The 12,182-nt window shown below is 37.9% G+C and overlaps 1 protein-coding gene across 1 annotated transcript in view; it reads left to right on the forward strand.

Moving 5' to 3' along the window:
• Positions 1-12,182, forward strand: part of ADCY8 (adenylate cyclase 8 (brain)) — a 131,872-nt gene that overhangs the window by 79,722 nt on the left and 39,968 nt on the right. The window contains 2 exon segments of the mRNA XM_010576916.1: positions 2,512-2,782; positions 8,827-9,024. Coding sequence (XP_010575218.1) covers positions 2,512-2,782; positions 8,827-9,024 — 469 coding nt within the window.

The following is a 12,182-nucleotide window of genomic DNA, read 5'->3' on the forward strand; positions in this document are numbered from 1 at the left end:
TGAGTGCACAGCGGAGGGAGGCAGCTCGCCTGCCTGGGATGGGAAGGATCCCTCGACCCAGTTTGGGGGCAGGGGAGAAGGGGCTCAGCTCTTCTCCTTGGAGGTTGCATGTCACCCCGAGAACTCATAAGCATGGGGTGATGCGGGGACAGACCGGCCTCGAGTGGAGGAGCACAAGCGGGCAGCCCAACTGTCGTGGAAGGAGGCAGTCGGGAGCACGGAGGAAAAGCAATCATTTCTGGTTTTCTGAGAGGAAAAAAATGTCTCCACAACACTTGAGAAGGAAACCGTGCCAGATCCTACAGCGTTATTTCAGAGACATTCTTCTGCCAGGACCCCATCTTCTAATAGTCTTCACATGGTGTACCTAGGTATTAACCTATGGTGCTGAATTGGCATAAAACCTACCTAATAATTAATTTTCCAGGATGTATCAATGACAAGTATCATCCAGAACTTTGGGCCTGATATGTTTTCAAGAGCAGGACAGGCTATACTTTTTTACCTCAGTACTCAGGTTCCCAATTTACTGTGTTTGTATAAAGTTAGAAAGACATCATTCCACTGTATATTTTAAGGTTTTTTAAGCAAGATGTACAAAAGGTGAAACCAGAAAATATTTTTAATCTACCAACTATTTATTAATATTTGGTCCATTTAAGGGTATTACATCAATAGCCAGCTCCACGCTCTAGTTAAAGCTGTTATCATTTCCATTGTAAAATCCATATTTCAGGGCTTTATAATACAATCTTTCCAAATTATATTAGTTGAAACTCAGCACAAAGATAGTCACCCTGGCAACTAATGTATCACTTTCTTTTTCTTTCTTCTTTTTTTCCTTTTTTTTTTTTTTTAAATTAGTACTTTACTTAAATCAATTTAGCCTATTTGAGTTTCTAAGAGCTAGGTAATGCATTGTCTTTCTGAGAGGTCATATGCTATGGTTTTAAAGTCCAGGCCAAAATTTGCTTATATTTGAAAAACATTTTTACTGTTTTTTATTGTCAGTTTTACTGACATTTGACTGCAAAAGAGTACTGATCTCTGCAGACATCATAACGGCATGACTTCAGACCATGAAAGTTGTAAAAAACCTTGTTGACTTCAGAGGGAAGCTAAGACAGGTTAAAAAATGGCTGAGAGAAAAATTTTTGATCTTTTAGTTAGATACTGATATTTAATACTCCACCTAGACCCAGTTTGTGCCAAATTCTGATACTCCTGGGCATTTTGCACTGCTTAAAGACAACCAGCACTTTATTTTCTGGCGATACATGCGCATCATACATGTACTTATAGCCTTTTACTCCATCAGTATTTTATGCAATTTAACTCTGTAGTGGCATCCTTTATGTTCCAGAAGAAAGTTCCCAAGGGGCATGCTAGGACCATTTCCTTCAGTGGAGACAAGCCAATTTGTATCACCTGAGAAAAATGCCTCAACATGTGTCATCAAGAAATTATCAACAGTTTTAGCTGACTCTGAATTTTAGGAATCCATCTGCAAGTCTGGCTTCTAGAAAGTGCCATGCATCGAAAGGTTGAAAAATAAACCAATTTTAATGAAGTTACTACATTTATTTGCTTGAGTTTGCTCAATGTCTAATGAACATCTCTTATTGCATTTATGATGCTGCATTATAAATTATAGCATGGCTAACCATGTGGATGTGTTTTAGAGGTGTCTGCAATTTACCCTACATGCAGGAACTTGAAGATTTCTTAAAAATAAAGATAAGAAAGACCTACTTTTTTTTTTTTTTTTTTTTTTTTTTTTTACTTAAACTTCTTTCTGTTCTTCTCAAGCAGTCATAATTATGATTAAGAAAGTCCAAATACCAAACACCTCCAGGTTTGGTTGGAAGACATCCAAAACCCTATTATGCTTTTGCAAAATCTGAGCTTTTTGTATGTCATCTCTTAAATTCAGCTTTACTTTTGCAAACGCCTTTTGAAGTCATCACTTAGTCTTACCAGAAATTATCACCTCACTTGCCTTTATATAGTTTCCCTATTTCCCTAATTCACTTCAGATGTAATCAGACCACTGATTTCAACTGTCTAAGCTACCTCAGCTAACCTAAGGAAATTAAAGATCACCACATAAGCTACTCTAATGCATACCATATATTTTCGTCTCACCATATTTACCTGAAGCAGCAAGTTTCATTCACTCTGAATAGTATTATACTCAGGAAGGTCTCCCATTAAACTATTACTGTGAGCAAAGGTATCAGGTGTGAATATCAAAATGTTTTTCCTGTGACAGGACTTTGTGCATTCATGAGATCCTACTGATGAGAACATGTCTTGAGAGTATTTGTCCCCAAATGAAGCTCATGTTTGTTGAATACACTATTTAATTTTCTTTATAGAAATCATCATATACAATAGAAACCCTTCTGTTTATCCATCATGTTAAAAATTATACAGAGTTCATAAACTCCTTCTTACCTACGTATACTAGAGCACAATCAGTATTTGCTACTACTTATTTCACTTATGCAGGAGAATTCACATCTCCAAAGCCACTCTGGACTGCCTGAACGGGGATTATAAAGTTGAAGAAGGGCATGGCAAAGAGCGTAATGAATTCTTGAGGAAACATAACATTGAGACTTATTTAATTAAACAACCTGAGGAGAGTCTGTTGACTTTGCCTGAAGATATTGTGAAAGAGGCTGTCAGCTCCTCTGACAGGAGAAACAGTGGAGCAACATTTACCGAAGGATCCTGGAGCCCTGAACTTCCATTTGATAACATAGTGGGAAAACAGAATGTAAGTCAAACTTCCTTTAATGTCATCAAGTATGAATGCATGCTTGAATGCATTTCAATAATGGAAGCCTCAGAGGAGACAAATTCATCTTTAACCTTTATTCTAACACATACTGTAACAGCAGAGGACTAAACAAATTGTTTCAGGGCAGAAATAAAACGGGTATCCAAACTGGGGAAATGCCAGGGGACCAGAGGTTTTGAGGATTTTTTCCAGCTGAAATTAAATACTACGCAGCTTAGTTTTAATTAAACCAGTCCATAAAGAAGTAAATTAAAAGTAAAGCTAATGTTACTAAACTAGCTGGGACATTCTAGCCAGGGTGTGATCTCATTGCATATTTTCACTGCACTGCCATCAAAGTAAAGGGATGAGTGAATGGACGTTTTGCCAGAGGAAAAAGCATAGTGTAGGTTATTGGTATATAAGGGAAAGAAAAAAAATCTACTTTACAAAAGAACCTTGTGAAAAAAGTTTGTCCATTCTTCACTTTTTTTTTCTTTTTTTTCTTTTTTAATAAAAAATATTAAAAACTTAGATTCTAAGACATAACTAAGGTTCACTAGCAGGTGAGTTAGACTCTAAGGTCATGCATAGCTCAATAGAAATATGAGATAATAACAACTGCTTCTGATCAGATCTTTTTGAAAAGCACTGCATGGCTAATTGCTAGCACCCTGGGAACCAGCAATTCTTGTACAGTCATAAAAATCGCTTTGTGAAATCTGCTTGCTTAGAGGTATTAAAGATGGAAAGGTTAAAATGCCCTCAGACACCACTCTTTTCACTGCATTTGAAAGATTGATGAGGCTTTACGAAACAAGGTCAGCTGGAGCTTTTCTTCCATTTTTCTGAGGGATCTGTAATGACATGACATATCCTTTCTTCTGCTGTACATCCTTAGTCCTACTTGTCTGCACTGTCTGTTGAACTTCAGGCGTTGTGTGGAGGTCTTGCTTTGTCAATCGTCTTCTGCTTCTTACAAATCTGCTCGGAAGTGATAAGCCTTCACACTCAATCAGCCCATGGTGGTGTCTTCGTCTCTTCAAACTGAACTGGAGCATGGCATAGTTTGCTGTTATATAGAAACCCTGTTTTATATATGTTCTGTACATCTGTGTATCTGCATGTACACTGCCTTTTAGTATTCTCTGTATTTTGTTGACCTGTCTCTATATTCTCATTTCATTAGGAATAGAGGTATGGGTGCATGATGCTGTGAATATCTTCTGATCTCTCTCTGTTTCTTCTTCTTTCCCTTTAAGACATTCCAATTCCTGTAGCCCAAAAAACCTATGCAGAGTAGGCTATCTTTTCGCTGATCATTTTCTCAGTTAAACTTGACCTTGATACTACCAAAGACAAGGAATGAAATAAAGGACTAATGTTTTTATTTGATTATTGAACAACTTCCACCCATTAAACTAGTAAAAAGCCCATGAAAATAATTGAAATAGGTATAACTAAACAGTTGTTTTAAAGCAGATTTTTGTCTTATGGCAATAAACAATCCATTTTTAGAATAGTTTCTCACTGTTTTTTTTAAGAACTTGGTTTTGTGCTGGAAATAACTATAATTTTATATTACACAGTTTTACAATAAGCTTCTTGGTGGAGACAAGATTTTAAAAATCTGCTATTCCATATGTGATTCAATTATTATGTAATTTTCAATTTTCAATTATGTAATTTTTACTGCTCATAAATAATGTATTCCAGCTGAAAATTCAAATGGTAGATTTAAATTACACTAAGATATAGTAACTTTTTCCAGAGTTGTGTCAGTCTTGGACAGAATAAGCATTTAATAGCATTAATTATGCAGGTTAAAAGTCACTGGCAGCAGCAGACCTTGAGAACCCAAGTTGCAGCCACCCAACAATGAATCACTCCAAATGTTTGAATATTTGCCAGTAACATTTAAATTATTTCTTTACCCAATGTAAGTTACAACAAAATTTGAGCAACTCTGATCACAGGTGCCTTACTTTTACCTGTAGTTATGTTAGGAAGAATACAAAATGGCAAAGTCTCTGGTGAGCTCTCTTGCCAAACTCAAATTCATCACAATCCATATTCTTCACCTCAGACTAATTTTCTGTGGGCAGCCTAAGTCAGCGAATTGAAGTCATGTTGATATGAGTAAGGAACAGAATAACCACTCTTTATGCACACAGTCACAGACGTTAATAAAAGCTACATGTGTCCACAGCACATTTAGCACCATGTGCCTTGGCTCTAATGGTAAGATAAGCCAAGGATGCAAATGCCTGCTCTGAAATTCAGACCATGCACAATATGGATGGAGTTTTCTGCTATTGAAACAAGTGTCTGGGCTTCTTTCCTAAAGCAAAGGAAGTTGGACAGAAGTTATTTTATGTTAAGAGAGTGAGGGACTCCTCCCCTAAAATAAATTAATAGCAGATGAAGTTGGATTTCTTCATTGGGCCTTACAAAAGAAGTAGCTGAAAGCATAATACGGTCACTGTGCATGGTGCTGGAGGCACCTGGTGGGCCTCTAATGACATGAATTAAGAAAAAAGCATATTAAAATGTCTGTGTCTTGTATAAGCATATTTTAGTGGTAGCTGCAATGACTAGTAACAGTTATCACAAAAATTCCCCTTAAAGACTGCCAAGATGACAGACAAGTATAAACAACAGGGTGGAATTCAGTTCAAAACCAAGGCACCTGCATTTGTGTATCTACTGACCGTCCCAGGCGTCGATCTCCCACACAGCTCAGCTCCTAAACGTTAGGGTCTAGTGTTACTTGTGGTGCTCTAGGGTGCCTGAGACATCCATATGACGAGGGGCTTATAAAAGACCTGTGATGACCTAGACTATCAGTTAGAAGCCAAGTAAGAGACTCTGATGTCTCAAATAGTGCTAAACACCTATGCTGAAATACGCTGAGTAAGGGCTTAATTCAACTTAACCGTGGCTGTCTCTTGCAGCTTTTGATACCCTAGCACACTCCAGCTGGTCCCCACCACCGACCAGCAGTGCATGGGCTTCCCATAGGTCTTGTGCCATATCTCCTAGCTCCAGACTGCTGTCCAGGATACCCTAGGGCATCTCAGCTGACCAGAGCTGCATATGTTTGGCCAGCTGGAAGTTTCCAGAGTGTATATTGCCAGTAATAGAAGCTTAGACACCAAGCACCTAGACACCTTCCTTTAGGTGTCTTCCCCTTGAACCAAATCCTACCTGTATCCTGTCTCTTTAAACATATGATTTTGTATTTCCCTGTTTCCCTCCAAGACCTGGTGTTTGCAGTATGAAAAAAAATAATTTAAAACCTTCCTAGAGTTTTCTAAATGGCAATGATTAAAAATTTCCCTTCTTGTTGAGGTCAGGATGTTTGGACTTGTTGCATGAAAACTTTACAGTAAGGAAGTAAAATCTAATCCCGGCCACCTTTTTTAAATCTCTGTAAAATATCTTTAAAGTTGGAGTTTTATTATTTGTTTCGTTTAATTCATCCTATCTTTTAGTCTCAGATGCAAGTTTGGCTGGGCTTTTTGCTCACAGAATCTTGTATGTGTTCCTGTATGATGAATGGCTACTGTCTGCATCAAAGTTCAAAAGCTCATTGTATCTTACAATTCACAATTGTATCTTCCATACAGCTGTTCACAAAAGTGTAGGCAAGGTAACAGGGAGAACCAATATTTCTTTATGTCAGCATAACACAGTCTTGAAAGATGCAGAGCAAAGAGGGGGGATACAGAGACAAAATGTGATTAGAACATATACTTGGGACAATAATTTGTGTGATATTTTTCATTATTGTTATTACTAATTACAAGAAAGCAGTTGTCTTAGGTATATGTATGGGTGTGAGGGAGAGATGACCACTAAACTTAAATATGAATTTCCTTGTTATCCTCTGAAAAAAAATGCAACTTCCAAGTCCATTTTTGCACCGATACTACTGACACCGTTGCCATAGTGGTGATATTATGTCATGTTCATCTACCATGAATTGTAAACCACTTCATACATTCAGCAAGAAGACAGTTCCTCATGTTAATGAAATTTTAAAATATAATTTGAAGCAAAATTTAGTCACTTACTAGAATGAATTGATATCATTCTCCTCATGTAATTAAAACACAATGCCCGACTAAAACATTAGGAACCTTGTCCACCCTCACTTCTAGTGGAGATACAGCAATATGAACTAATTCTAAGGAATTAATGCACATAACATCTGACATGATCTTGTCCTTTAACAGTGACTTCAGACTCTCTTGTAAGAATTCAGCCACCACAAACTGATAATAAATTTTCTGCATAGCTCAGTTTAAAAGTGATAGGGATACCTAAACTAAAGTAGTACCTTAGTGTGTATTAATACTGTATTTATCCAGTTGACTCAATGGATTGTTTACCTGGAATTTGTCTCTAAGCTTAGAGTTTACACCATAGCTCCAAGGCTGAGATATGGATTCAGGCATATCTGAAGCTTTAGTATGAGAAGAGAAACTTTAGTATGAGAAAAGTTTCCTTGATTTTTTTTTCCCTCTAAATGTTGATGATAATGATTTTCTGAAGGGAAAATGGGGAGATTTGAGTAGAGTGGTTTGCCAAACCTTCTCTTCTGAAGTCCTTTCTCTACTAAAGCAAACAGGAAGATTGCTTTTCACTTCAATAGAGAGAAGATTTCAGTCCTCATACCCTTTTCTGCCTATTTATTGGGCTCTTAAGTTACTCATCAAATGATGGAAGAAGAGAAAGCAAGGTACTATCTGTGACTACGGAGTCCTTGGACTTTATTTTAGGACTGCAAAGAAAGTCGTCGATTGGGGTTTGACAGTGGGTACCTGAGACCCTTCCTGTGTTTTAATGTGTTGGCCAAGATTCATTAGAATGCAACTGTTGACTGTCCATTGAATATGAACAAGGGAAATCTCCCTATATCATTTGCTGCACATAATCCCAATGATCCAAAAGAATTGGCTTTCCAGAGAAATCTAGTGATAAATGCATCCCAAGCTCCGTTTCCCAACAATGCCCAGAAGGGCATATAGCAGAAGATTTTTCCAGAAAGGACATACGGGATAACTTTTTTGAGCAGAAGTGTATTTCTTGTCCATAATAATTCTGAAATGTCTTATGCTGTGATGTATGAAGGTTTATATCCTTTCCATTCATTAACATTTCTTAACCCTTGGGAATATCACAGGTAGTAGAGTTTATTTTCCCATTCAAATGGAAAAGTGCTACTTCACTGTGGTTTGTGTCATGAAATGATACCATGAAACTGGACTGAGTTATTCTCTTTATGAAAGCAAGCTCCACCTCTTTCCTGAAGGTGAAGCACCCTTCATACTATCTCCGCTAGCTTTCCTTTGCGAAGCTGTGCAAAAGTATTTTCTTTTTTTTTTCTTTTGATTAGTCAATGAAATACCAAAGGAATAATGCATTTGAGAGAATATAAAATAACAATATGAATTACAGTTAAATTAATTCATATAGCCTAACTGTAATCTAAACTGGCTGAAATATACCAGTAGTGAAGAAGAACGTATTATTTGAAAACCCATGCTGAGGTAATCAGAAATGTCACCTTCTTCACTCCTGCCTAACTGATCTGTTCCTTAACTACACACATCCAGTATCTTTAAGATCAAGAAAAACATCACTACTCCTGTTTTGTGACTTCTGTTTTCTGTAGCTTCTGTTCGTAGTTGCTAAAACACACCACTGAGTTAGAAACCCTGCTGAGATTTTGGTGTGTACTCCCCTCATGCATGCTCTAATAATTAATTAGCAGAATCTGGAAAGGGGAGTACAGTCCTAGTGTTCAGTGCAGCAGCAAACCTCCTAGTTTGTATAAAAGAAGGCATTAAAGTACTCGCCCTAATGTACTGTATGTGTTTAGTGGAACAGACTTCTTATTTTACACTTCTATAGATTTCATTGAATGAATTGCATGGAATGCTGTAATGGTTTGCAATGCAACATGATCTAAAACATTGCATTTTTAACCCAAGGGGACCAGCAGGTTTATTCTGTTTGCATGTGCTTTCCCCTAGACTCTGGCTGCCCTAACAAGAAATTCAATAAATCTGCTTCCAAACCATCTTGCACAAGCTTTGCATGTCCAGTCTGGGCCTGAGGAAATTAACAAGCGAATAGAGCACACCATCGACTTACGGAGTGGCGATAAATTGAGAAGAGAGCATATCAAGCCTTTTTCACTGATGTTTAAAGACTCCAGCCTGGAGCATAAGGTAGCTGGGTCTTGGTAGCTGCATTATTTGCAACTCAAATTGTAATAAATGTCCACTGAAGTAGAGAAGCTGTAGGTTCTAGCTTGCATTGGTTTTTTTCTGGTTTTGTTTTTCTTTTTCATTTTGTTTCAGTCTTCAAAAGTTGCAGCTGAGCTAGAGGTCTTAATAGACAGTGTCATGATGGAGGTGTTATAATGCTGCAATGATTACATTTCATTGTTGGAAAATGCCTACACTGAGCAAACTGCTTCTGAGAACAACAGCCATTTGCTGGGTTTCATTTGCTGTCTAGTACAAGCAGTTTTCCATCAGATGACAGGTTGCTTTGGCACAAATGGTGATTGAGCATATTAATAAACTGACACTTCTATTCAAAACATATATCTATATTTATATAGATATGTTTCTTTCATTTAGTCATAGGATGCATCTGATGTCTTCTAGGCTGCTATGTTTGTTTCAAATCAAAACTAATTTGTCAACTCTTTGTTTTAAACATCCTTTCTTAACAGCTGCCTCTAAGAAGTAAATATTGTTCATGTCTTTGCTGCTTCTCAACAGCAGTATGATCTCACTAATTTCTATTTCAGTCAACATCCAGGTGTAAGTTCTAAGTTAAAAAAGATAAGGCAATGGGAGAGTTTTCCTTGCAAACTGATGACATGGGGTGGGGTTGCACAGATCTCAAATTATTTCATTGACTTGTATGCTATTACAATGCAGCAACAGCAGGTCTGCGATAGGATGTGCACTTAGACTGGAAAGAAAGAAAAATAATGGGGAATTGCAAGCATGGAGGCCCACTTCTCCATCATCACTTTAACCTGCACTGGAAAACAGACTTTTTTTACTTGACTTATGGGAGACCAGTCCTCAGGTGGTATCAGTGGTGAGAGCTTAATGAAAACTACTGGAAAAGAAAAATGCTACTTCAAGTATATTTAAGCCCTTATTTCACAAGCAATCCTGCAGAAGGAAAAGGAAGGGTTCATTTAAAAAAAAGAAAAAAATCAGTTTTCCCATGAGGGTATTTATGACACTAAGACACAAGGTAGAATCCCCAAAGCCAAATTAGCCACTACTGCTACAAGAGAAGATATGAAGATATTTCTTTCAGTGCAGACATCGTGCAAAGCTGACAGGGACCCAGGAAGTGAAATCCTAGATTTCTGATATCCTGTGAATTACCATCTAAAGGCCTCAAAGTAATGAGTAATCTTTAATCTTTTCAAGGCACAAAGTCAAAAGTTAAGGTAAAAAAATGTAGACAAAATAGCATTTAACACAGCAGGTGAGGGATGGTACATTAGAAATTTTTTGTGCAAAAGAGGAAACAGCCTGATCACAAACAACTTGCTGAATGAGCAAGCTAGTCAATGGTTCACCTAGTCTTACATTACTATTTAATAAAAACGATACCTGAACATGGGCTGGAGTAAAGAGCCACTGCCCAGAATCAGATCCTATATTCAGAATATAAACTTCCTTGTCATTTTAGACTTCACAATTAGCAGCCACAGGGAAAATCTATACAGAAAGGGTAGATGTTCATTTAAATGCAATTTAAGCAGGAGGGGAAGAAAAAACCCCATGCTCTAATCCATCACATCACATAGGTCAGTTTTTAAATATTAATAACGTTTTGAATTGCATCTGGATGACAAAAAGTCTATTTAAAATTCAACATTTTGAGAAATTGTGATACATTTTCTTCTCAGTATGACATTTCCAACGCCAACCTGTGCTGCAATGCTTAGAAAATGGAGCTTTCATTCAATATTTCCTTATGTGCTAGTCCCAAACAGTAAGCACAGGCAACCCAAACACAAAATCCTTCCTGTAAACTGGATCATAGATTCATAGAACCATAGAACGGTTTGGGTTGGAAGGGACCTTAAAGATCATCTAGTTCCAACCCCCCTGCCATGGGCAGGGACACCTTCCACTAGACCAGGTGGCTCAAAGCCCCATCCAACCTGTCCCTGAGCTTCTGGACTGAATCTTCTTTCTGTCCTCTAAATCTGGCTGGAGTTTAGCTTTACACAGGAGTAAAGTTTTAAAAAATATCAGCACTGTTTTACTTGCTCTGGTTCATCCACCTCCAACAGGTGGTTAGCTGCTGGTCAGTAACTTCCTTGCTTGTGTTCAGGGTGCTGGGGCACCCATAGGTGTGCTAAGAGAAGGGTGGGCAATGCACCAGGATGCAAAAGGATAATTCAGATTAAGAAAAGATGAATCAGTGTGCTCATCATTATAGGCAGGGGCAATGTCATGTGGGACAATGTGGGAAATGTCCCTTCCCTCCTCGTTTGCCTGTGCATTAACTACATGTTTGTCCCAGTAGACTTAGTGTTAAACGATAGTCTACAGGCAGTCATGAAAAAAATAATTGTGAACCATTTTGCTACACAAAGTAGCTATTTCCTCCATGTTATCTTATATTACTATTACTTTCTCCCTTCTTCCTGCCCATTTAGGAAACAAAAAACAAACTCAGATTTAAATTGGAGCCTTATAAAGTTATTTCAGTAGCCTTTTCCCTTTGCTCTCCCCTCCTCTAACCTATCAGTCTGGAATTATGCTTTCTTCTCGTTGTTAACATTTTGCAACTGCTTACATGACCTTCTACATCAGCGTCTTGAGCTGCTTCCTGCAGCATTGCCGAGCAAGTAGACAGTCTGTGTCTATGGACCTCCCATCTCACACTGCTGTTTTCCTTTGCTCCCACTTAGCTGTTCAGACCAGTGGCAGCTTCGAGTCAGAGGTAGCTCTGAAGTAAAGTAACTTTCCTATGTAAAAGCTTGGGCCCTCACATTTAGCCATCACACTTTCAGGCAGCGCTGGCATCTGCCTAATATTTCTTTTAACCGTAAGTACTTCTCGCCCCAGACTTTACGGTTATTCAATAGGCAGAACAACCAGTACCCATAGCTGATATCCCATCAAGAAGTGTTATGTTAACCTTGTTCAATAAGAATTGTGTTAATAATGCTCTGTACCTCAAACCCCAGAGAAGTGAGTAACCATATGAACAATAAACTATATTTCTTCCTCCTGCATTAGTAACAGGACTACCATGCTGTGGGATCATAAATCTTTTGGGGTGACTTGAACAGATCTGAAATGTCATGCTGAACTTCTGTTTAAACAGTCTGGCT

This window comes from Haliaeetus leucocephalus, unplaced genomic scaffold (genome assembly GCF_000737465.1).
Source record: "Haliaeetus leucocephalus isolate CR32 unplaced genomic scaffold, Haliaeetus_leucocephalus-4.0 Scaffold555, whole genome shotgun sequence".
In the NCBI taxonomy this organism is placed as follows: Eukaryota; Metazoa; Chordata; class Aves; order Accipitriformes; family Accipitridae; genus Haliaeetus; species Haliaeetus leucocephalus.